The sequence below is a fragment of the Mus caroli genome, chromosome 15 (assembly GCF_900094665.2).
Source record: "Mus caroli chromosome 15, CAROLI_EIJ_v1.1, whole genome shotgun sequence".
NCBI lineage: Eukaryota > Metazoa > Chordata > Mammalia > Rodentia > Muridae > Mus > Mus caroli.
In genome coordinates this window covers 73,767,508-73,792,220 of record NC_034584.1, presented here as the reverse complement: position 1 = coordinate 73,792,220, position 24,713 = coordinate 73,767,508, and the positions used below count along the sequence as shown (strand labels likewise).

Genomic DNA, 24,713 nt, shown 5'->3' with positions numbered 1-24,713 from the left:
CAGCCTGATCTACAGAATGAGTTCCAGGACAGCCAGGACTACATAGAGAAACCCTGTCTCGGAAAACCAAATATATTTGTGTATATGCGTGTGCGTGTGTGTGTGTGTGTGTGTGTGTGAGACCTCTATTTCATTTTGGCTTGTTGTGATTCAAAGCATGTGCCATCATGCCCAGTCTCCCAGTATATTTAGTGTGCAGGAAAGACATCTCCATCATCCCAGCGTGTCCTCTCCTTGGTCCTCACTCAGCCACTCTCCCCCTTTGCCTATCACACTCTGGACATGCTAGCCGTTCCCTGTGCCAGCCAGAGGGAATGTGTACATGTATCTCCCTGGGACCAGACTGCTGCTTCTCCTCATTCCCAGCAGACTGACTTTCGCTTGCTACTTAAGTCTAGCTTGTTTGCACAGTGCTCCCAGAAGTCTTAGTTGGAGTTTTACCACTGTGAAGAGATACCATGGCCACAGCAAGTCTTATAAAGGAAAACTTCAGTTGGGGTCGGCTTACAGTTTCAGAGGTTTAGTCCTTTATCATCCTGTTGGGAAGCAAGACGGCATGGTACTAGAGAAGTCGCTGAGAGTTCTACATCTTAACCCACAAGCAGCAGGACACTGCCACACTGGTCAGACTTGAGCTTATAAGACCCCCAAAGTTGGCTTCCATAGTTAGACACTTCCTCAAGCAAGGCTACACCTGTGGGCCAGACATTCACACACATGTCTATAGGGACTATTCCTATTCAAACAATTGTACTGGCTATCCTGGGCTAATTGGCTTCCTGGTCATCTGTCATCTGTCCTATCTTTTTCCTGTATTCCAGGGCTGGGGAACCGAGCCTGCCCTGGGACTTCTATCCTGGTGGCCACAGCATGTGCCTCTTTGTAAACTCTTTGGTTGCTTTTATTGTGGGCCACGCAGAGTGTCCTACAGAATGTGTGTCACCCTCAAGGCCGAGGCACCAGATTTTCCCTTTTCACCGCTATGGATACATGCCACTTGGTGCAGACTGAGTGCTTACTGAGTACAGTTTCTGGGTAATGGTAACTGAAATCTACTGAGTGCTTACTATGTGCCAGGCACTCACTGATCTCAGTAGTTGGCCTATATTAGCTCAATAGCTCAGCAAGGGAAGTAGCAGGAGAACTGAGACCCGGGGAAGAGGCTTTGCCAGGATCAGGAGGCCGGGAAACAACAGCACTCAGGTGTTTATGCAGCCCGGATTGCAGAAGGAATGTGCTGCTTGAGCCCCATCACTGCTGTTAACCACTGGAGCCCATCCACTTACAGAGAGAAAGGGTTTCTTTTACCTCATGGAAATTTTAGTCCATGAATTGGCTCATTGTTTGTTATCTATCTATCTATCTATCTATCTATCTATCTATCTATCTATCTATCTATCTATCTATTCATTCATTTATTGCATCCCAATCAGTTCCCCTTCTTCCTTCCTCTCTTCCTGGTCCCCCCCCACCTCCTCCTTTCATCAACCCCCATCCACCCCTCCTCCATTTCTCTTCAGAAAAGGGTGGGTTTTGAATTCAGAGTGACATACTCCAGCAGGAGTGTGTGAGAAATAAAACCACTCACCTCATGGCCATGGAGGAAGAGGAGGAGGAGGAGGAGGAGAAGGGAGACCGTGTCCCTTTAAAGACTTGTCACTCATGCCCTAAGGGCCTCCTACTAAGTTCCCACCAATCAAGAGTTCTAAGTCCTCCTACTAGTGCCAAGCTGGGGACCACACTTTAAACACACCGGCCTTTGGGAGACATTCATCTGAACACAGGGATGCTGCACGAGGTAGACTCTGTGTGTGTATGTATGACTTAAGGGTCCCTTAATCCCTCAGGGACATCAAAATACAAAGGCTTGAGTAGGGGCTTCTTTTGCAGACTGAGAAAACCCAGGGACATCAAACACATGCCACCCAGTAGGGTCCCAGAGAGAGGAGTATTTCAGAGGGGTGAGCCTGGTCTCCCAGCTACAGCCTTCCTCCAGGGGGTCCCTGACCACTTAAAAGAGATGCCTCAGGCGAGAACAGGTTTGTACGTACAAGAAACTAGAGGGCAAATACGTAAGAGCTTCCTGTTAGAAGTGGGGGTTCAAGATGAGGTGCTCTGGAAAGGTCTTCAGGGATCCCCACAAGTTACACACTTCAAGTACAATGCATGGGAAGTAGTCTGATTCTCCCACAAAGGAAGACCTGCTCTAGGTCTCTCATTCATTAAATTAAAATGCCAGGCACTTCGACAGCGGCTTGCTAGATGCAAAGGTCAGCCCTTCCTGAAGGATGGAAACCTCATTCGACCCTCACACGGTGCTTTTGTTATAGATGGTTCTGCGGTCCAAAGACAAAGATCAGAAAGGCCTTCGAAGAGAATGGGCCAGAGCGAGGAGGGGAATTTAAAGTCCAATAGAGGGCTGGTGAGATGGCTCAGTGGGTAAGAGCACCCGACTGCTCTTCCAGAGGTCCAGAGTTCAAATCCCAGCAACCACATGGTGGCTCACAACCATCCTTAACGAGATCTGGCTCCCTCTTCTGGAGTGTCTGAGGACAGCTACAGTGTACTTAAATATAATAAATAAATAAATCTTAAAAAAAAAATAAAGTCCAATAGATACAATACATTAAACTAAACACACACACACATTCATACATAAACAGATACACACACACAAATAAACACAACACTCACATATGCACATGTACACACATTCACACACGATCACACATACATATTCTCACACATGTACACACACACAAACATGTCTTAGCTAGGGTTTTTAATTGCTGCAACAAAATACCATGATGGAGATGCAATTTGGGAAGGAAAGGGTTTATTCAGCTTACATGTCCACATTGCTGTTCATCACCAAAGCAAGTCAGGACTGGAACTCAAAACAGGACAGGAACCTGGAGGCAGAGGCCGGAGCTGATGCAGAGGCCATGGAGAGTTTTGCTTACTGGGTTACTTCCCCTGGCTTGCTCAGCTTGCTTTCTTATAGAACCCAGGACCACCAGCTCAGGGATGGCCCCACCCACAATGGGCTGGGCCCTTTCCATCAATCACTAATTGAGAACATGCCCTACAGCTGGATCTCATGGAGGCATTTCCTCAACTGAGGCTCTTTCCTCTCTGATGACTCTAACTTGTCAGGTGGACTCCAAATCAGCCAGGACCCACAAATTCACACATCTTCACACACATAATCACACGAACAAATAAAATATAAGGGAAGCACTACCTCCATGCTGGAGACGCTGCCCTTTACACTGGCAGGATATTGTTGTCAGGGGACACTGCTGAAGGGCATGTGGGGTTCTTCTCTCTCTCTTTTTTTAAGATTTATTTTTATTTTTTATTTATGTGTAATTGGGGTTCTGGGGGGGGAGATGTGAAGGTGCGTGTGCGCACTCAGGATCCCCTGGAGCTGAAGTTGCAGGCAGTTGTGAGCCAGCATGTAGGTGCTGGGAACTGAATTTGGCTCTTCTGGAAGAGCAGCAGAGCTCTTCACCGCTGAGCCCTGCCTCCTGTGCCACTCTGTGGTTTTTTGTTTTTTGTTTTTTTTTTTCTTTTTTTTTTTTTGTAACAACTGGTTAGAAAGGGAAAGGCCATAGGCTCTCTTGAGACCTGGAAGGAACACAGCCCTAGGGATGCCTTGAGTTTTGACCCAGTGAGACTCATTTCCGACCTCCAGAGCTCTTAAGTCACTGACCTGGGCATCGTTAGGGATGCAGTAGAAAAGCAATATATAACTCATCTTGTGCATAACCGAAAGCCAGTCTCAAAAATTCTAGGAAATGGTTATTTATACTGAGAATGAAAGTAGATGTTAGTAACAAAAGAGGAATTCATTACTAATGCTTGTGAATCATGTGATATACTTTTTAAAAAATTTTATTTCATTTTTGTATCTGCTTCTGCCTCCTGAGTGAGGGAATGAAAGGCATCACCCAGTGGCTTGATACAATACACTTTTAAGTAACCACCAGATTTATTTGTGTTGCAGTTGTTGAGACAAGGCCTCACTGTGCAGCCAAGGCTGACCTTGAGTGCTAGATTCTTCTGCCTCAGCCTCCCAAATGCTGAGATTTCAGGTGTGAGTCACCATACCCAGGGAAGAAGTCATCTTTGATCAGACTACATGCTTAATTGAACTCAATGACAATGAGAACAGACAACCCTGACACATGTGTCTTAGTTAGCGGTCCTGTTGTTGTGGTGAAACAATAGCCAAATGGGGAAGAAAGGGTTTATTTTGCTTCTGCCTCTTGTGGATCATTGAGGGAAACCAAAGCAGGGAGCACACGGGGCAGGCACCTGGAGGCAGGAGTTGATGCAGAAGCCATGGAGGGATGCTGCTTATTTGCTTGCTCCCCGTGGCTTGCTCAGCTTGCTTCTTTATAGACCCCAAGACCACCAGCTCAGGGATGGCACTGTCCACATCCCCAGTTAAGAACATGACCTCCAGGCTTGGCGCTTTCACCATTGAGGCACCCTCTGTCTCAGATGCTGAGGTGGATCTATTGTGAGAAATTGATGTAAAACCAACCTGTAGCAGAGGCTCCAGTAAGAAGGAAGCTTGCCCGTTAAACAGAAAGGTTGGGAAGGAGGAAAAGGAAGAGCTAACTGGAAATAGGAACAGGGCAGCATAAAGCTAAGACAGTAAAAAATACTAATGTGGAAGTGGAGCTGGAGGGAGGATGGCTCAGTGGTTACAAGCACTGGCTGCTCTTCCAGGGGACTTGGTTTGATTCCTAGCACCCATCATCTGTAACTACAGCTCCAGAGGATCGGACTTATGGAGTTTAAAGGCACCGGACATGGATGTGGCACACTAACATGTATGCAGGCAAAAATACCCATGCAGATAAAAATTAACAAACTAATTAAAATAAATAAATCATGTTTGGGAGAAGAAAATAAAATAGGGAAGAAAAATATTATTGATAGACTCAATAAATTCGACCGTTGGTGTGAAGCAAGGTCTCGAGGTTAGGCCTGTTGGCACATGGCAGTCACCTTACCACTTGGGAGGCTGAGCAGAAGGAGCAACAGTTAAGAGATTTGACTTAAAAAAAATGAAATACAGACTCAGAATGGTTAAATTTCAGTTCAGAGGGTATAAGAAAATAGAACTTGTTTTTGTCAGACTGGTTTAAAGCCAGCTTTGTTCTAGAAGAAGGTACAGGAGGGGAGACCTGATTCTTTGTTCCCCCTCCCCCACAACGAAGCACGCATGTGTGTGATGTGTTCCTCAATCCAGTGGCAGGCCTGAGAGCTGAGATACCTCCCTACCACTGTGCCCTCTGGGTCAAGCGTCAAGGAACCCCAGAACACCTGCTCCCTGTTAGGACCTTGGCCTGGAGTTCCCAGAAGAGGGAATCTAGTCATACAGGGCATACAAGAGGTTTCAGCAACACACAGAGAGGTGAGAACCCAAGGGACTTATGTTTGCCTAGCATCCTCATCCCAAGAGTTTATAGGCTCATGGGAGCAGAGCAAGAGAATAAAGAGAGAGAAAAGAACACAGGGGTTCAGGAGCAGAGAGATCAGTGAGAAGCAGCCTTCAGCTGAGGAAGAGCCTGAAGGGTTGGGTTTCTCCTACTTTGTACAGCTAGGGGCTTGAAGCAGGAGGAAGGTGAGCCCTGACTTCTGACCTGGGGCAGTCACTTGATCTCATGGTGCACTCTGGGCCAACAGGAAGGAGCTGTTAACAGGGAAATGATGTGGGTTTGGGAAGGAGCACACTGACTGCAATGGAGGACTAGGGACGGGTAGGGCTAAAGATGGCAGCCCGGGAAGGAAGTAGGCTCTACAACACTGGCTCCAGTGGTCTTGCTGTGCTGGGACAGCCCTGTGAGGAGACGGGACTGAGGACTAGAGGCCCAGTCACTGGCTGGAGTAGGCTAGGGTGGAGAAAGTATAAAGATGACACCTTGGTGTGTGCTACAGGCACCTAAGTGATGAGTGCTGTCATTTACCCAGATGGGAAATTTGGGAGAACAAGCTGGAGACACGCTACTTGGAAAAGCTTGTGGGCCACTCTGGTAGAGACAGTCAGGATGCTATGGGACATCTGGGCCCCGTGCACAACAAGAGACCTAACCTGGGGAATAAAAGATCAAAGCAATCAGGACCTAGCTCAGTAGTCCTCAACCTCCCCAATGCTGGGGCACTTCAATACAGTGCCTCCTGCTGTTGAGATGCCCCAAGTATAGCATTATTTTCATTGCTACATCATAACTGCAATCTTGCTATTGTTACGAATTGTAATATGTTTTCCCATAGACGTAGGTGATCCCTGTAAAAGGGTGGTACAACCTCCAAAGAGGTCGTGACCCACAGGTTGAGAACTGCTAATCTAAAAGGCCAAGGATTAAGGGAGCTGAGGGCCTTAGAGCCCCAAAGGGACAGTGGTAAAACAGCATTCCTCAGCAAGGCACACATCAAGAGCACTCCTTGGAAGAAGGGGACACTTCCCACCTACAGTTCCAGTAAGTACTAGAACTCCACTGGATGGGAATGCAAGCAAACAGAGAGGAGGTATTCCTGTTCTTGTTCATCTGAAAAGTATCTGATAGAAGCAATTTAAGCAAAGACAATGTAGCCAGGCATTGTGGCAAATGCCTTTAAGCCCAGCATTTAGGAGGCAGAGGCAGGAAGATCTTTGAGCTGGAGACCAGCCTGGTCTAAGTTTCAGAACAGCCCGGGATACACAGAAAAGCTCTGTCTCAAAAAAAGAAAAAAGTTTCTTTCGGTTTAAAATCCAGAAGTAGTGTCATTATAATAGAGAGGGGAATCATGTCAACCAGGACGTGGCTCCTGTGTCTTGGTGGCTCCAGTAGCCGAGAGGAAGGCAGGAAGCAGGGCAGGACAGGGCAGGGCTGTAACCTTCAAGGCATGCTCCTTAGCTGCCTACCAGCTAGGTCTGATGTCCCAAAGGTTCCACCACCTGCAACAGTGTTATCAGCTGGAGAGCAAATGTGCAAACCATAAGCCCATGGCTGACATTTCCTATGGAAACAGCAACCACTTGTTAGAAAAACACATTAATATTAAGGACCAAAGCAAGAGCCCAAGATGGGAGCCAAAAATGAATTAGAGGTCTGGGGGACCCAAGAGAGCCAGGTTACCCTGTTACCCAGTAGCTCCCACAAGGCAGCCTGCAGAAAACCACCCTATGATCCTCCATTCCGTTGCAGGAGATCCTGGAATCTGTACTGCAGAAAGATCTATAGGTACTACCTCTGTGATAGAGAGCTGTGTGAAGGTTTCTGCGGTTGGTGCTGCCAGCAGGGAAGGAAGATGGTCTAACAATTGCTGTTGCTCCTCAGAAGGTCACTGGTAACCATGAGAGAGGGAATTTCAGAGACATCGTGGGAGTGGAAGCCAGATTGTGGTGGGCGGGAGAATGAATGGGAGGCGAGAAAGAGAGGATGGCAAACAAGGACCCCTTTGGGGGAGTCGTTTGTGTAAGTGACAGAAGGGAGAGCATCGTCCCCCTCAAAGGCTGCCCTTCGTCTCCTGGAAAAAGTTGGAAAAGAGAATGAAGGAAATTTGAAGGCTGAGTAAGACTCGCCACAGACAGAACTTTCCAGGGAGGCAAGCTAGGAACTGTCGTGTGCTGAGCTGAATTCCTGCTGCCAAGTCTCAAACCAAGCCCAGTGTGTGTGTTCTGGGTCTGTACACTCAAGCTAGGTTAATCCACTGTCCCAGATCAGACCTTGTTACCACTCTCCCCAAAGCTCTCCAGCAACCAATGACTCTATCTCACCTCACACCAGGGGGCACTTGTGTTTCAAACCTCTCTTTCTTCTGCCCTGCTTCCTTCTTTGTCTTCCCCTCTACTTGACCTACTACATTGACCCTGCACTCCTACTACGTTGACCGTCCTGGAGCTACTGCTGTCCCGCTCCCATTAGCATTCTGGTCATCTTGGGCTCTGCCCAACTCGGTGTCACACTTAAAAAGAGCCAGTACCCTGTCAGTCTCTGCTATAGAAGCATGTGGAAATGATTCCATTTTTTCTCATGGCTCTATACCTTCTGAACTGTGCCTTCCGCGGAATCACCAGCTAGTGGGGCTTCATTAATGAGTGCATGATACGCATAGAATAAATGTTTAGATTATGGGGCATTCCACTGACCCTCTGATCCATTCTTCCTCTTCACCTTCCCCTCAGCAAGCGGCTCTAACACTCTTTGGTCATTTCTTTCCAAGAATCAGAAGCAGGTTCCAGACAGCTGCATCTGATGGTACAGGTGTCTCCCAGCCCCTGGGACAAAGCAACCCTGGAGGGTTTGCACAAGGGAAAGATCTGGATTTCTTCTCTAAGGTTATGCCTTGATTCTTTCCTTCAGTCTCTCTAGTTCTATACATTGGCTCAGACGGGATCACGGATGCTGTTAACAGTAAGCACTGTGTTGCGAATCAATGAGACAGTCATTCACTGTAAAGGACTACACTACATAAATTCTGGTGGTTATCAGGCTCCTGCGGTCGTCATAAAATAGCAGATCAGCGTCACGACACCAACAAACTGCATTTGTCATTTTCGATGTCGAAAATTCCCAGGGCAATACAGCTTTACGAAGTTTGTTCCTCTACAAAGACTACTTCTGCTTGTCCGCAGCTACTCCGGCAGGCTTAAGACGACTATGAGCGAAGCCCCACCTCCTCGGTCTTTAAGCCACGCCCCTCGCGTAAGCTCCGGCCTCCTAGGCCCCTTCGGAATTAATTGGCACTTCTCTACACCAATAATAAGTGAAATTGCTGTCAACGTCCGGTGACGGGATGGGACTTCCGTGATGGTTGCTAAGACACTCTTGCTCGCTCCTTGACAACCCTGGCGGGGGTGCGCTGGCTGTGGCCTCGGCTCCGGCCCCCGCGGGAGCAGGTGAGGGCGCGGAGTGCGGAGGGCAGCGCGGCGGGGAGGGCTGGCCCTGAGGGAGGGCGGGAGGATGCGCGGGGCGGACAAGGCCTGGCCCAACGCAAGGCCCCATCTAGGTCCCCAGCCCGCGGTTCCCGGCCCAAGACCTCCCCTTGTCCCACGTAGGGGACCACGGAGCTCGGCAGTGACATTGCGTACCAGCACCACTTTGCAGGCCGCTCCTCCTCACTTATATTGGGTCCTGTTTAGCCCCATGCCCTCGCATCCTCCCTGTTTTGACTCCCACTGCACTTTGTCCCCGCACCACCTCGCTGCTGACTGGTGGTCTAAATCGCCTTGTCCCAGATCACTTGGTTTGGAGATTTGGCGACACTCTGGGATTCTAGGCTGACTATTGCCTGACGGGGGGCACTCAGTCTTCCCATCTATAAAGTCGAAATTGGGTTGAATGGTCGCAAAGGCCCTTTGGACTCTGACGTCCTAGCATGATGTTGTGGGACTTAACTGTCAACGCCCCTTAGGATGTGTGTTCTCCTAACCTTTTATGTAATGCAAAGAATTTGGCAAACTTAAGTTGGATTGCCATTTGTAAGAACTACCTAAGGTCTCTCTGGGCACCAGTCAGTGCATCTATAAAGCCAATAGTCTGAAGTTCATCTCCTTTGGCAAATGAAGTACAAAGGGTCCAGTCCAGTGTAGACGGTACTGCTCACTTGTCTTTTTTTCTGTATGTATGTGCGTTCCTGTGTGTGCAGTTACATGTGGAGGCTGGAAGTCAACATTCGGTGTCTTACACAATCACTCTCCACCTTATTGTTTGAGACACGGTCTCCCTCTTTGATGCCAGGAGCTTACCACCGGGCTTCATGGCTAATGAGCTTCCAAGGATCGATCCTCTCAGCTGCCTCTCACAGGCATGGCCGCCGCACCCAGCCATTTACATGGGTGCTGGGATAGAAAACTCTGGTCTTCATACTTTTGTAGCAAGCACTTTATAACTGACCAATTTCCTCTACCCCCTAATTTCTTCTTTTTGTCTGTTATGACCTCACGCTTTCCCTCCTTGGAGGAGCCCAGTGCTTTCCTGTGCAGTATCCCACTCAGTAGCCACTGTCTGCAGATGAACCTCAGGCCTGCTGTCTGGCTCTGCTCTTCCCCTGTGGCTAGGAATTCTTGGGGTACAGGAGTGAGGAAACTGAAAGAGGTTGGTACGGTGATATGAGGATTCATAGCTTCCCTTTTCCAACCATCCATGACTCTGCCATCTTTTCCTCCTGACTAAATGACTAAATTTGTATTTTGCCAGCTGCTAGCATCAAGCTGGCCTCCGTCCACCTGCCTATCTGTTCTACCTGGATTCTTCCATGCTCTAGTAGGCTCATCCCACTGAGAAAGTTATCAAGTTACCTTGATTCTCTCTCCATGGGGTATCACACCCTCCCCATTCCTGAGACCATTCTGGCCTCTTAGGCCTGTTATCTGGGCTGATCTCTGTAGCTTCCTGGCTGCCATCCCTGTCAATCCAACTCCCCAACCTCTGTGCTACCAGCCACCCCTGAAAGCTCCAAAAAGTCAGGCAAGGTCGTGATGCTTGCAACCCAAGGGCTTGGCTGTATCAGCAGTATCAGGAGTTCAAGGTCATCAGGAGCTCAGTTGTTCAGTGAGTTCAAAGCCACCCTGTGTTATGTGAGAGCAAAAACAGAATCCAAGGTTTTTTTTTAAATTTTTTTTATTAGGTATTTTCTTCATTTACATTTCCAATGCTATCCCAAAAGTCCCCAACTCCCCTACCTACCTACTCCCACTTCTTGGCCCTGGCGTTCCCCAGTACTGAAGCAAATAAAGTTTGCAAGACCAATGGGCCTCTCTTTCCAATGATGGCCGACTAGGCCATCTTCTGATACATATGCGGCTAGAGACACGAGCTCTGGTGGGGTACTGGTTAGTTCATAATGTTGTTCCACCTATAGGGTTGCAGACCCACTTGGGTACTTTCTCTATCTCCTCCATTGGGGACCCTGTGATCCATCCAATAGCTGACTGTGAGCATCCACTAGAATCCAAGTTTTTATGCCTGGGTTTTAGGGCTCTCTACATTTCTACAACCCAACCCCAGCTCCCCCCTGCCCCCCCCCCTTTCTCAATTGTGTTCTTTCTCCCAGTCCCGGGAAGCCTTGAACTTTCTCTTGGGACCACTGCATTGCTTCTCAGTCCGGAGTCTCCTCCTATGCCCACATGACAGGGCCTTTCTGCCACAAACCACAACTCCTGGGTCAGTTTTCATCTATACTGCCTCTTGCTTAGTTATAGTGGAGTTGTCAAAAGCGTGGTCTTGAAATCATGTACACTTGGTGTGGGGCTCTGGCCCTCCGTGTCTCAGCTGGATGGAAAGTCACTTTGCTTGGCTCAGGCCATGTGCTCCTCAGTGGTAACTGGCACAGGGAGAAGAAATTGTGTCTGTCTGACAGGTTTTGGGGGGTGATGAATTTTTGAGAGCCTGTGTGTAGAATCCTTCTCCTGGGCTCTGGCTGAAGATCAGTGTTAAGTAAATACATGTTTCTAAAAATTGTGTGTGTGTTTACATGTTCTGTGTGTAGGAGTGCCTGCACACGTGTCTGGACATCTGTGTGGAGGTCAAAGATGGATGACTGGTATTTTTCTCAATCACTCACCACCTTATGGTTTTGTTAGACAGGGTTTCTCTTCAAACCTGTCACTCACTAATTGACTCTACTGGCTGGCCAACAAGCCCCAGGATCCTTCTGTCCCTGTGTCCCCAGCTCTAGGATTACAGGCACATAGCACAGCACCCAAACACCTCTGGTTGTGTGCACTCATGTATGAGAGAAAGAGGGGGTGCGAGCATGCCCATGCTCCCCCAGTGTGCACATGGAGGTCAAAGGGGAACTTTTTGGAGCTGGGTCTCTCCTTTCACATGGGTTCTGGGGGTTGAAGGCAGGTGTCTGACTTCCGCAGCAAGCACTTTTACCTGGGGATCCATCTTTCCAGCTCCACACCCAGCCATCTGCGTAGATGCTGGGGATCCAAACTCAAGCCCTCATGATTGTGCGGCAAACCAGGCTGAGCCATCCCAGCTGCAGTGTTTAGTTAGCATTATTGGATGGCTTTGAATGGTCCTCTCCCCTCTCACGAGGCCGCTGAAATATCCTTTAACTACATTTTGGACTCCTGCCATGTGCCTGCCACTGGAATACTCATTCCGGGCCAGTAAAGGAGACCGCATCCCCGAGCTGCGGGGTATTGTCCGGACTCAGGACACGTGGTGAGACTGACCGCTTGTAAGGTGTGACTGCTGCTTAGCAGTTGTCAGTGGTTTCCTACGAGATAAATCAGTGCTGCGTGCAGTTTGATCCTGTGATATCGTCACCTTTCATTCCTTTCCTTCAAATCTGTTCTGCTGAGTGTAGAAGAAGTGGGGCGGGAGCCTGCATAAACCGTGCTGTAAGCAGCTGCTCTTGTGCAGAGTCTACGGCTGCCACGGTTATGACTTTTTATTACACTTGTCTCCTACGAAAAGGTTTGGGAACACATCCAAATTTGGGTATGTCCGTGGGGGTGTACGGTGTGAGTCACTGTCGTTTAGCACGAGGTGTTGGACAAAGAAAATGTTGAGTCGCCTAGCTCAACGAGTCAACAGCTGTCTCTTCTAATCCCACTGCTCCTCCCCTTCCTTTCCTTCTCTTCTTCCTCACTCTCCATGATCAAAGCATAACGAAGTTTTCCCTTGGCCTCAGTGTGATTGAGAAAAAGTAAAGACCTTTTTAAAAGCAAACAAGACAGCTTTTGTATATGTAGAAAGGTAACTTTTTTAAGGGCTGAAGTTACCCCTCCTTACTGTCAACCTTTCTCTGGTTTATAGCCCATGATGGCTGGCCAGCCTCCCTGTGTCTGCCTGCCTATCCCTGCTTGCCTATCCTTGCCTGCCTATCCCTGCCTATCCCTGCCTGCCTGCCTGCCTATGTCTGATTGCCTTTGCGTGCCTGCCCTCCTTCCATCCTTCCTTCTTTTTACTTTAGGGAACGTTTTTTAAAGACAAGGTGTCATGCCAGATGTTGGTGGTGCACACCTTTAATTCCAGCACTCTAGAGACAGAGGCAGATCTCTGTGAGTCTGAGGGCAGCCTGGTCTCCAGAGCAAGTACCAGAAGAGTCAGGGCTACTCAGAGAAAGCCTGTCTTGGAAAAACCAATCGGGAAGGGTTGGGGGAAGGTAGGATCTCAATCTGTTGCCTTGTTTGGTCTGAGACCTACCATATAGGCCAGGCTGGCCTCGGAGTGCTGAGATTACAGGCTTGTGCCACCACACCCAGCTAGATAAGAGAAATCTGACGTTCTTACAGTCAAATTGGAGAATGGCAGCCTGGCAGCCCTGGCTTTGTGCCTCACTCTGGCCTGACCTGGGTAACCCTTCTCCTCTCCTGACCTGAATGTTGGTGTCCCTGGACCCTTTTCCTCATCTTGTTAACTTTGTTCTCATTTGTTTGTAGAGGCAGAGGGTGAGCATGTCAGAAAAGGCAGTTACGTGATGACCAAGGGGCCTGATGCATGTCCCTCGTGTGGGCATGTGGGAGGCCTGAGAAGCCAGTTTTACAAAGAGCCACTGTAGATTAGCTGTTGCTCAAGCATAATCTTGGTCACCAAGATTTACTTAGAGCATGCATTGCTTTAATGTGCCAGATTGTTCTCATACTATCAATGGTTAAATTAATGTTCTGCATAAAGCGATAAACAACATCTCTCAAGTGATTTTTGAATGGCCAGCATGGTTGAGATGGCTTTCCCCTTCCCTTGGTCCTCTGTTAGCTAGCCTTATAATTAATTCTCTTATGCTTGTCTATAATAGACTAGCTATGCAGGCAAGGCATTCAACCATGGCCTCTATTACAGCCACCATTTTCTCCTTAAAACGTTAAAAAGGGGGAGATGTGGGCGCCATAGAGGTCCTTGTGGTTACAGATAAGCAAAGGGGACCTGGAATATTAAACACACAAGGTCACTTCTTTCAAGGGAGGAATGTATAACCTGGTATCCTGCCCAGAAGGCTGGAAGCAGACCAGGCTAATAGCCTGGGGATTGTTATCCTATTTGTGTAGCTGGATCACACTGGCTCTTCCCCAAGACCCTAATCGTGAGTTTGTCAATCTACAGAACCATCTTTATGGAAAATGTCACATGTACCTTACAAAGGGCTGATGCAGTCATGCCTTGAGCTTTATTGTATGCATGGGATTGAGTTAATCACCACCAAGAACATTTTCACCATGCTGTGCTATTGTTAAATATGCCTAAAATAAACTACTCTAGGTCAGACTCTAGGAGTTTGAACCAGCAGCAGCTACTTAGTCATATTGAAGCAAACTTCCTTTCCCTCCTATTTGTTACTCTGCTGACTGTGGTGGTCACAGAACCCACCCCCTGTTGGTAGAGGTGGGAGACAGGCACAATAGGTGGCTGACATGGCAGATGCCAATATTGGAGTTATTTCACTGAAGGTGAAGTCAGGAGGCTGGATCTGGACTCAGATCCTGGCCCACAAATGTTGGCTGTGCACTCTCGGGTCAGCTACCAAAGCTCGGTGAGCTCAGATGCCGTGTTCTCCCTTCCCTTAGAGGCCTGAGAGAGGCTCCTCTTAGAGGCTCCTCCTCCCCGGGGAGTTCTTGTGTTGTTGAAGTGAAGCAGCAAATGCGAAGGTGAAGTGGACTTTAGCCATGCCACTGCCTCCATCGGCCCACCAGGCTTCACTGGTGGCTTCCTGACTTTCCCTCCAGTGCGAAAGCAGAGGCTGACCCTCAGTGGGAATGAGGAAGTAGCAGTCTGCTGGGCCAAATGCTACTGTATGGTTGGCTCCTGGGAAGATAGATGGCAAAGGTCCCCTTCCTGTCACCCCAGCAACAGCTGCTGATCCTTCCTGTGAGGTAGCGCCTGCTCAGTCCCCACATGCAGATGAGTAGCTGCCAGAATCAGAACTGATGTGAATTGAGACCCACCTGCTGAACCTGCCTTTGGTTCAGCCAACACTACCAGACACACTCTAAAAGGGTCCCGTAGTGTCTTGGTTATGTAGTGGATTATAAGCCTAAAGGCCAAGAATGTTCCAAGCATTAAGTGTTAGCACATATGCACATGAACGACACACGCATACATGCACATACAGTTGACAGATACTTTTGGCTTTACTTTCCAAAGACCATGTCCTCTCTCTTAAAGACCATGTCCTCTCTCTTAAAGATTCTCCTCAGATCCTCAGGAACAGAGTGACTAATGGTGACATAAGGTCAGTGTCACAAAGAACCAGGACCTTCCAGACAGGTGCACTGGCTTTGACAAGGCTTTGGGGCAGCCCTGTGTGTACGTCCTGGGTGGGGTTCCATGGAACACTAAAGGATTCCTGTGGGTAGATCAAGTTCCATCATGGACCAGGTGGCATGCAGTTGAACTTTTGGTACCCTGACTGTGGCACACTTACATTATTAAAATGTGGTCTGGTCTGACGCAGCCTCTCTCAGGCGTGTGCTCATTCACACGGGAGATTGATAAGGTTATTAAAACCCCAGTTGTGCTATTTTGGGAAGCATCCGTTCAGCAGGGTGTGCTAATCATGGCTGAAGAACTGGAGCTGCACCAGAATGATACAGGGTCATAAGAATCTCTCTTCCCTTTCTGTGTGGAGGCGCGTCATCTCTAACAATCTCTCTTCCTCTGTAAGTCTTACCCGTTTGGATTGCCAGGAGTCTATGCAGTGATTAGGAAAAACTATGTGTGTTCATGAGTCACGGTCCATAGCATATTTGGTTGAATGATGTTGGCTGAGTCCTGGCTGGAGGAAGGATTGCCCTAGAGGGCAGAGCAGCCAGAACTGCAGAACAGTGGGTGTTTCACACCATTCACAGGAGGCTTGTATCAGCCACCTCCAAGGAGAAACCCAGGCCTGGCTGCAGTCCCTTGTTTGGGCTTCCAAAGCCGAAGAAGTAGGCAGAACTCCATTCTCTTATAGAACCGGCATCTACACCTCAGTGTCCCATTGGCCTGCGGCTTATATATCTATTTTGCAGCATTGGGGATTGAACTCAGAGCCTCTCGCCTCGTAAGCAAGTACTTTGCTATACCCACAGCCCCTAGGCATAAATGGTCTGACTTAGCATTCGCCTCGCCATGCTGTTGCTCCCTAGAACTGTGCTGGGAACTTTCCTGAAGAAAGGGCTCTGGTAGCACCCCTGGAGTCCTGTGAGCCTCCATAGAGTCTCTTTGAGGCTATAGGCATGATGGTTTCTGTGTCGTCTCCCTCCACTGCCCCGCCCGCCCGTCCCCTGCCTGGCAGCCTTTCTTAGTTTTGAGGATGAATCAACTTGAGTTGAAATATGTAAGTGGAAGATGCTGAGCAGCTGATCCCCCACTTTAAGTTGCTTCCACTTGGGATTTTCAGAGGTAAACAAAGTGGAGAGCCCTGGCACCCGTGCCGTGCCGTATGAGGGTGGCTCCGGAGCCAGTGAAGTGGCATTACTAAAGCTGGGAGCGCAAGATGGCAGACAGGCTTTAATGCTGGTTAGCAGAGACGAGTGGCCCACTGGTTTCGTGGAACAAGAAATTTGACCAGAAACTGCAGTGAGCTTGTGCTTGGTAAACAGCCAGCTCCTATGTAGAGACAAACAAAACCTGCTAAAACCCAATTTGTACAAATGCCCAGAGTTGGAAGATGAAGGGAGCCATCTGTGCCCTGGGAAGTCAGAAAACACCAGTGTCGTGGAATGGTGGAGTCCATGCCAAGCTCTAAGCCTTGCTCAAGGGTATCCACCACTGGGGGCCTCGGGGGGAGGAACAACAGTGGCGGCAGCATCAGAGAGGTGTGAATTAAGAGTATAGTGCAGCCAGAGAGAGTACCCAGTGCTCAACCAAGCCAAATCGCAGCCTAGGACCACAGGCACGGGGAAGGAGGTGGAGAACTTAAATCACTGCTCATCATCAGAGCCACACTCATGGTCACATGTGCAGCAAGGACCCATGTGCTCGAGTGCATGAAGTGAAGGAGCTGTTCAGGGCAACGCTGTAGCCAGTAGCTTCTCCTGAGCTGAGTGACCATAGGGCTGTCAGCATGGAGCACTGCACAAAGACCAAGTGCTGGGACTGGGCAGACATGTGACAGCTAGCCCATGTCACCTGCTCTCCAGGCCTGTGTCTGTATTCCCAGCTATTTGAAGAATGAAGCAGGAGGATCATTTGAGTCCAAAAGTTCCAAGCTTGGACAGCCACTGTCATAAAATTTGTATCTATACCTCTTGGTTACCATGCTGGACATCTTGGAGTTCAGTGGCCTTGCGGTGGAATCTAATGAGATCTAGCTTTCAGACAAGCTGCTGTGATATATAGCCTCAATTGTCCTCTGTGAACTGCCGAGGACGGTTCGTCATTGCAGTGTTTTGCACGCATGCACATCAGGACCCTGAGAGAGGAAGCCCTTTGATTTCATTCTAGAATGATGAAGTTGTTCCTGGCTTCTTCAGGCCTGAAGCTCATTTAAGCTGCAGTCCAGCTGACTCTGAAAAGCCCTGCCTATCATCAGATGCCCAGGTCTGGTGGGGAGGGCCTTGAGTCTAGAAAGAGTCTAGAAACCCTGTCTTGGGTGGGGGGTGAGGGAAGGTCTAGAACTCTCATCGAGTCCCCTGGAGGCCAAAGAAAGGGAACAGCCACTGCCTGCTTGACACCCAGGTGCCTGCTTCACACGCCCTGTCTCATTGAGTTCCCTGCCATGGGTGTGGCCCCAGTCACTGGTGAGTCCACTTGGCATGGACTCTCCTTTGCCCCAGGCTGTGCTGTTGCTCATTGGCTGAACTGGTGCCAGCACCTGGGCCTTCAGCTCCTGGACCAGCTAGAGAGACAGGACCTAATAGCCTGGAGAGGGGAGGCAGGGACTGTCAAGGCACCTGGTGTGCCAAGAAGGCCACCACCACACTGTTCCTATTCTGCAGAGCAGGGTCCTTCAGAAGGGACCCCTCACTTTGTGACAGGCCCCAATTGTCAGTGATCACCTGTGTATTTGGCTTCCTTCAAACCAGACAGGCTGTCATTGACACTCAGAAACTGTCCTTGCTAATTGGTAGCTCTCAGCTCCATCCTGGGCCTGGCCCACAGTTAGTATCTGTCTTGACAATGACAGTGTGTTCTTGCAGCATCTCGGGTTGACTCACCCTCCGTCTGCAGACATGCTGGCCATTTGGGAAAGGAGGCAGAGGCGTTGAGATGGGGAGGTGTCAGATTGTCACTGAGACATTTCTAATTTGTGATGTGTGGTTTTGAAGCCAACTCTTCCCTCCTGCTTTTCCTGTTTTCTGCAGCACCCCTTGGGGAAAGACATTTTCTGCTCCTGCCAAGTTGGCAAGGCCTGCTTCCCGAGCCCGTGGGGCGCTGTAACTGTTGGGCCCAGCACCTCCTGAAAGCCCTACTCTCCTCCTGAGGGCACGCTGGGAGGATCATGGGAGAGACTGAAGGGAAGAAAGAGGAGGCTGACTATAAACGGCTGCAGACCTTCCCCCTGGTCAGGGTAAGCCTGAGGAGGGAGGGAAGTGGCCACCTGGCCCCACTGCCTGAAGGTGGGTAGAGCTTGCAGTGAGGAGGCCAGGGCTCTGCTGGCCTGGCTCCACCCCGAACATTAACCATGCCAGTGATTCATTCTTTCATCCATCCATTCAATCACCAGCTATGTTGAGGCTGCCTGCTGTATGCCGAGCGTGGTTCAGGTGCTGTGGAGATGGTGGCCAACAGGGCAGATAGATGGCGGGCAATGCGTGCTGTAAAGAGAAACTGAGCCGCTAGAGAGGCCAGTGCCTGGAAGAAGTCAGATCAGCGACCCTCATCAAGTTAGATGGCAGGCCTTGAAAGGACCCAAGGAGCCATCTGTCCCTCAAAGGAGCAGCCAGCAGAGGAGGCTGAGTGGGACAAGTTTGTTGTCACCAACATTGTTGACCTGAGGAGTGGCAGATGTGAGGTGGGGTCAGCCTGTGTAGGCCTGGCTGGCAGCCACTTGAGGAATATGGTGAAGAATGTGGCTTCTGTCCTGAGGTCCAAGGAGCAGTGAGGGGACAGATGTAGGGTGTCATGTCATTAGAAAATCACTCGCTGTTCTTAGGAGAGTGGATTCAGAGGAAAGTGCTAAGGCCGCCCATTGCCCAGTGACTGAGGTGCAGTAGTCACGCCCTGTGGTGGAGGCGTGAGGCTGGCCCTGGCCAAGGTGCTCAGTAAGGAGGGAATCTGGATGCCAGGGCAAGAAAGCCAAGGAGTGAGGTTTACCTGGGCAGTGGGACCAGAGCCCAAGGAGGGGATGACTCCCACCCAGACCCCTGCAAGGTACAACTGTGTGGAGGAAAGGCTTGGCTGACCAGGGAGAGGATAAAGACAGGCCCAGCCTCCATATGGGAGAAAGAGGAACCTGGCACACTGCCTGAGAAAGAAGAGCCAAGGAGCAGAGGGGAACAGGGCCCCAGGAATGGCTTGGTCATCCCTTCTGGCTCTGAAAGAGAGCCCGCTTCCTCTAGTGGGGCTCCTTCCCACACATGTCCCTGGCAGAGAAGCACAGGCTCCAGAGCCTGTAGCTCATTGCCATCATATGCCTGATCCGCCCCAGCTGTAGGCCCCAGCCAGGAATAACTCACTTGTCCAAGGCTGGGCCAGGGAAGCCACCTAGTGTCCATACCTTAAGCTTAAAACTGAGAGGCTGTCCAGGAAGGCCAGGTCCCAGCTAAGCCTCTCTCTGTTTGTCCCCCTGCCCTGTCTCTAGCACTCGGACATGCCAGAGGAGATGCGCGTGGAGACCATGGAGCTGTGTGTCACAGCCTGTGAGAAATTCTCCAACAACAATGAGGTATTGGCATCAGTGCAGGTGGCCCCTTGTGCCTCTGGGGACCCTGTGTGTGTTAGGATGGCTCCTGTAGCCAGGTCCAAAGTCCTGCTGGAACAAAGCTAGAGCCTTGTTTAGAGGTGGTCCCTATTCTGGAAGGCGAGTGAGAGAAGAGGGCGGTTCTAGCCAGGGTACCAAGGGCCACACCCAGCCCCTGAAGGAGGGAGGCCAGCAGGGTCTCCATACCACCTCTGCCCAGGACTCTTCAAGTGGGCTGTTGGCTAGGGCTTCTTCTTGGGCTCCATCCCAGCCCTGAGCAGAGGCCTGCCAGGCATTATCCATGATTCATCCATCCATTCAGAAAGGGCAGAGTCCCAGCTCCACAACAGGTATTGCTTGAGGTCCTGGGACTGTGGCCACGGGTCTCAGCACAGCAGTGCCACTCATGAGGCCATGGTGAGAAAGAGGGTGGTGGTGTGGCCACATCCCCTCTACAGCCTCCTCAGCTGTGTCGGCTCTGAACCCAACGCCCTAGTCTGTAGGCTGGGGGAGCGGGGTACCTCTTTCCTGAACTATTGAGGTGGTGGGGACACAATGAATGCTCAGGGGCTCCAGCCCCTTCATGCTGAAGGACACTTTCAGGAAGAGCCTGCATGGGAATGGAGAGCCATTGCAGACTGGGGAGTTTCTGAGGCCTGCCACAGTCGCTGGGAACAAGCACAGCCCCTGCTGTGCCTCACACTGGGCACCCCGCTCTCCTCTTTTCTCTGGTCTCCAAGGCAGCCTTGGGGCCCTTTTCTCTGGGTTCGCAGTTGAGGGAGGGTGTTGGTGCTGATCTGGAACCCAGAGTGACACAGCCAGCCCTCAGCCCAGCCTTCCTCAAACCATCACCTTCACCTGCCTGACAGGTGTCTGGGTGCTGTTCCCCTGCAGGAGGGACCTGTGTAGACATGTCTATGGTGATCTTGCAGGCAGACCGATGTCAGGCCAGGGCAGCAGCCTGTTTCTGCCTAGAGCTCAGTGCCACGCTTCTCCTTCTGGCGTAGGAGCTGGCGTGTGCCTGTCACTGTCCCTGATCGGCACCCTCTCCCTTCCAGAGTGCTGCAAAGATGATCAAGGAGACAATGGACAAGAAGTTCGGCTCTTCCTGGCATGTGGTGATCGGCGAGGGGTTTGGGTTTGAGATCACCCACGAGGTGAAGAACCTCCTGTACCTGTACTTCGGGGGAACCCTGGCCGTGTGTGTGTGGAAGTGCTCCTGACCCCCATCCCTGCAGCTCTCCTGCCTGTCCTCTGGGCTGGGGGAGGGGGGCTCCCCAGGCTCCCCTAGGCAGAGCCTGGCTCTCTCGAGGAGAGTCAAGTCTTTTCTTTTGTCCTTGTGTACCAGTTTCCTGAGCTGCATCCAGAGTGTCCACTTGGTGACCTCTCCATACCCAGGCTCCCCGTGGTTGTCTCCAAGCTCTGAGCTGTGGACAGGCATCTCTGTGTGCATGAGGGGTGGGGTGTGGCAGGTGAGAGGGTGAAACACGGGATTCTTCTCCTTGAAATGGACTAGTCCCACCTTCCATCCCAGCAGCCTCAAAGCCCTTCTGCCCCAAGGACTGCTGGGAAGTATCTCCTGCCCTTGTTGTTAGTGGCCATGTGGAATCAGCCGGAGACTCCTCTCATGAGACACAGGGCAAAGCTCTCCTTTTCACTGGGGAAGGAGTTCCCTCTCCCCTTCCCCAGCCTGACCGGGGACTGAACAGCCCACCACATCTTACTGGACCAGCCGTTCACAGCTCTGGCATTGGCCTAAGGATCACACAGTCTTCCTGTCCCCTTCTCCCAGCCCGGGCCACGTGAAGCTTTCACACCCCTTCCACCATAGCTGCTGCGTGGCCTAGGCTGGTGCCATGGTGTAGAGCGACTTGTCAAAGTGTTGCTGAGCTCCCGGTGAGACACCTGGGCCAGGAGTGATCTCACCGTGAGGCCCCGTTAGCAGGGAAACCTGGCCTGCCAGGGACTTCATCAGGGACCGCATGCGATTTGTACTTCTTACCTTGCTGGCTTTTCTAGATTCTTTTTGAGTGTGGGAGAAGGGTTTTAGTAGAAGGGTGAATCATATTTTACACAGCGGTCTTATTTATATAAACGTCTTGGTTTTTACAATTAAAACGACCAAAAACTAAACTTAGTCTGTGGTGTATTGAACTTTCCTGGAACAAGGGCTCCATTCTGCCCTACTGTGCCTGTGTGCCCTGTTATCAGATTCACTGGACAGTGATGCAATGAAGGCCATTGCCCCTGGGGAGGGACGAGTGTGCTTGTGTGTGTGCATTGCACACGGCACAGACCTGGACAAGTGTCACCACAGCCATCTGGGCAGATGTGAGCTGCAGGAATTAGCCCTCCTGAGCTGGGTGGAGGCAGCTTCTTGTTCCTACTGGGGTGGCTGCCAGAGAGATGACAGCCCTGCACATGGGACTAGAAGGGGCGATCAGGTGGGAGTGCTTCAGGAGGCGGTGAGGGGGCACCAGCCTGGAATAGCTGCGGCTGATCAACGCCTGCCTTGCATCTGTTCATCCCTTAATCTGCCGCCTGTGGGTGCTGGCAAGTAAGGCTGACTTAGCCAGCAGCCAAGGTGGAGTGGTGACTGGGATTATGGGCCTGGGGTCCCCATATCTGGTCCCCCTGTTCCATACTAGGCCTCAGCAGCTTTGTTTGTAGAGTGAGTGTGACACTTGTCCCCAGAGGTTGCTGGGCATTGCACATTTGACACCCCAGTGATTTACACTGGGCCACGCTGGCTCATCTGGGCAGGATGAGGCTAATGTAGTGCCCAACCCACATAGTATCACAGGGCCACAAGTAGCAACCCCATGTCACCATAGTCATTGCTGTCACTGCAGTGGCCCCCTCCTGCTCCCGGGGAATGTGGTTGTGTGGCTGTGTAAGGCAGGTAGGTGATAGGGCACCATAGTAGGGTACTTCTCTGGGAAGTACCCTCCTCCTCCTCCTCCTCCTCCTCCTCCTCCTGCTCTTCCTCTTCTTCCTCCTCTCCCCCTCTTTCTCTTCCTCTTCTTCCTCCTCTTCCTCCTCTCCCTCTTCTTCCTCTTCCTCTCTCTTCCCTCCCTCTCTCTTCCTCCTCATCCCCCTTGAAACAGTATGTGAAACATAATTATAGTTTAAGAGTAAAGTTAGAAAAGGGTATTGTTATAGCTAGAGACTAAGTGCCCCTCTCCCTGCCCCCCCACCCCAAAACCATAGCTTACTACTTAATGACACCTCTGATGGTTAGCATTAGCTGTCAACATAACCTAGAATCCCCTGGGAAAAGAGTGTCCGTGAGGGCTCGTCCACACTGGGATGACCTGTGGCATGTCTGTGGGAGGTTATCTTAACTAAGTCAATGGATGTGGGAAGCCCCAGCCCACTGTGGGTGGCACCATTGCTAGGAAAGGGGTCCTGAATGTGTAAGAGTGGAGAAGCTGCCTGCTTTTGACTGTGGCTGGGATGTGACTGGCTGCTTCAAGCTCACTGAGACCTCCCCACAGTGACTAGAACCTGGAAGTCAGATCTAAAATAAACCCTTTCGCCCTAAAACTTTTCTGAGGATATTTTATTATGACAGCAAAAACAAAAAAAACAAAAAACCCAAAATGACAAATAACCCAGGATACAACCTTAGCTTTTATTTAGTACATGGTGAGCATAGAAATTATCATAACTATTGCTGCACATATAAAACGTATTTTTTATTATTACTTCCATGGCTCAGCTAACGCGTGCCACACATGACTCCCAAAACTATAGTCTGAGGCAGCTGAAAAGCCGAGGTTCCAAATTGCAAACCCTCTTAAAACATACAGAGCAAGCAACAGGAGCTGGAGTTGGCAACAGGAGCTGGAGCTGGTCAGGAAAGCGCTTGCTGCCCAGGCCTGAGGCCCTGATGCAATCCCCATAGCTTGTGTAAGAGGCCAGGTGTGGCACCCCTCAGGTGACAAGGCTGAGACAGGAGGACCCCTGGGTCTCTCTGGCCACCCGGTTTAGTTATATTAGACAGTTTCAGGCCAGTGAGGGACCCTGTCCCAAATAATAAGGTGGAGGCAGGCCCAGTGGCTGAACAGGTGGTGTTGCCTGCTGTCAAACCTGATGACCCGGCTTTAATCTGTAGGACCCACACGCTGGTAAGAGACAATGGCTTCCTCCCCTATGTTGTCCTCTGACCTCCATACAGACGCTGTGACGTGCACACACTCAGAATAAATAAGCAAAAATGAAACAAGGTGGAGAGCCATTGAGGACGGATGGACACACACACAACAGGGTGCCCCTGTAGTTACTGCCCAGCCCTCTGCCTTCTCTCTAAAAAGAGAAAAGGTTATGTTCGCTTCTCAGTCAGATACCCCAGTCCACCCCAGCACAAGAACAATTACTAGATTGAATGGAGCAGAGACAGACCATTAAAAGATGTGTTTCTCCACAGCTGGAGTGGTCGTCATAATTGGGTTTGTGTTTATCTTCCTCCAAATACTCTGCACAACACCAACAGCTAACCAGGGCCTCTGGGTTCTAAGGACTGTGTCAGGTTAAATGGATGCAGCCTTTGGAAGAGGGACAGGTTCCGTCAGCAGTCAGGAGCTAAACCTTTATAGTCATAACTGGGTAAGGTGACCCAATTGTATCCACCGCCAGCTTTGCCAAAAGGGACTACCTCTGCTCACAGTTCCTGGACTGGCCAGGTGTGTCGTTCAGCTTTCTCACAGACTCTTCGCACAGCAGCTTACATGGTGTGTGTGGACAGACCTGTTGTCCTTCTGGCTAAGAGAGATTTGCCCCATGATGTTCCAGCTAGGTCACAAGGTCCTTTTAAAGATTTACTTTATTTTAATTATGTGCACATGTGTGTGTGTGCATGTGGATATGTGCAGGTGAAAGCACAGGTGCATGTGAGAGCACAGGTGCAGGTGGGAGCACAGGTGCAGGTGGGA

At 50.4% G+C, this 24,713-nt stretch overlaps 1 protein-coding gene across 3 annotated transcripts; it reads left to right on the top strand.

Moving 5' to 3' along the window:
* The first annotated feature begins 8,790 nt into the window (after nt 1–8,790).
* Dnal4 (dynein axonemal light chain 4) lies at nt 8,791–21,916 on the top strand. 3 transcript variants are annotated; one of them, XM_021183506.2, is made up of 5 exons: nt 8,797–8,899; nt 18,242–18,447; nt 19,681–19,764; nt 20,838–20,936; nt 21,317–21,912. In XM_021183506.2, exons 2-5 carry the CDS (start codon nt 18,379–18,381, stop codon nt 21,482–21,484), a joined length of 420 nt encoding a protein of 139 aa, XP_021039165.1. In that variant the 5' UTR covers nt 8,797–8,899; nt 18,242–18,378; the 3' UTR covers nt 21,485–21,912. The 3 variants fall into 3 exon arrangements, with proteins under 3 accessions (XP_021039167.1, XP_021039165.1, XP_021039164.1); XM_021183505.2 differs by having other exon boundaries at nt 21,314–21,912; XM_021183508.1 differs by having other exon boundaries at nt 8,791–8,899; nt 20,838–21,916.
* The last annotated feature ends 2,797 nt before the right edge of the window (nt 21,917–24,713 follow it).

Coding starts and splice junctions, on each gene's coding strand:
- Dnal4 (XM_021183505.2), top strand. CDS start 18,379: ATGGGAGAGACTGAAGGGAAGAAAGAGGAGGCTGACTATAAACGGCTG. Junction 18,448..19,680: donor AGACCTTCCCCCTGGTCAGG/GTAAGCCTGAGG, acceptor CCCTGTCTCTAG/CACTCGGACATGCCAGAGGA. Junction 19,765..20,837: donor AATTCTCCAACAACAATGAG/GTATTGGCATCA, acceptor TCTCCCTTCCAG/AGTGCTGCAAAGATGATCAA.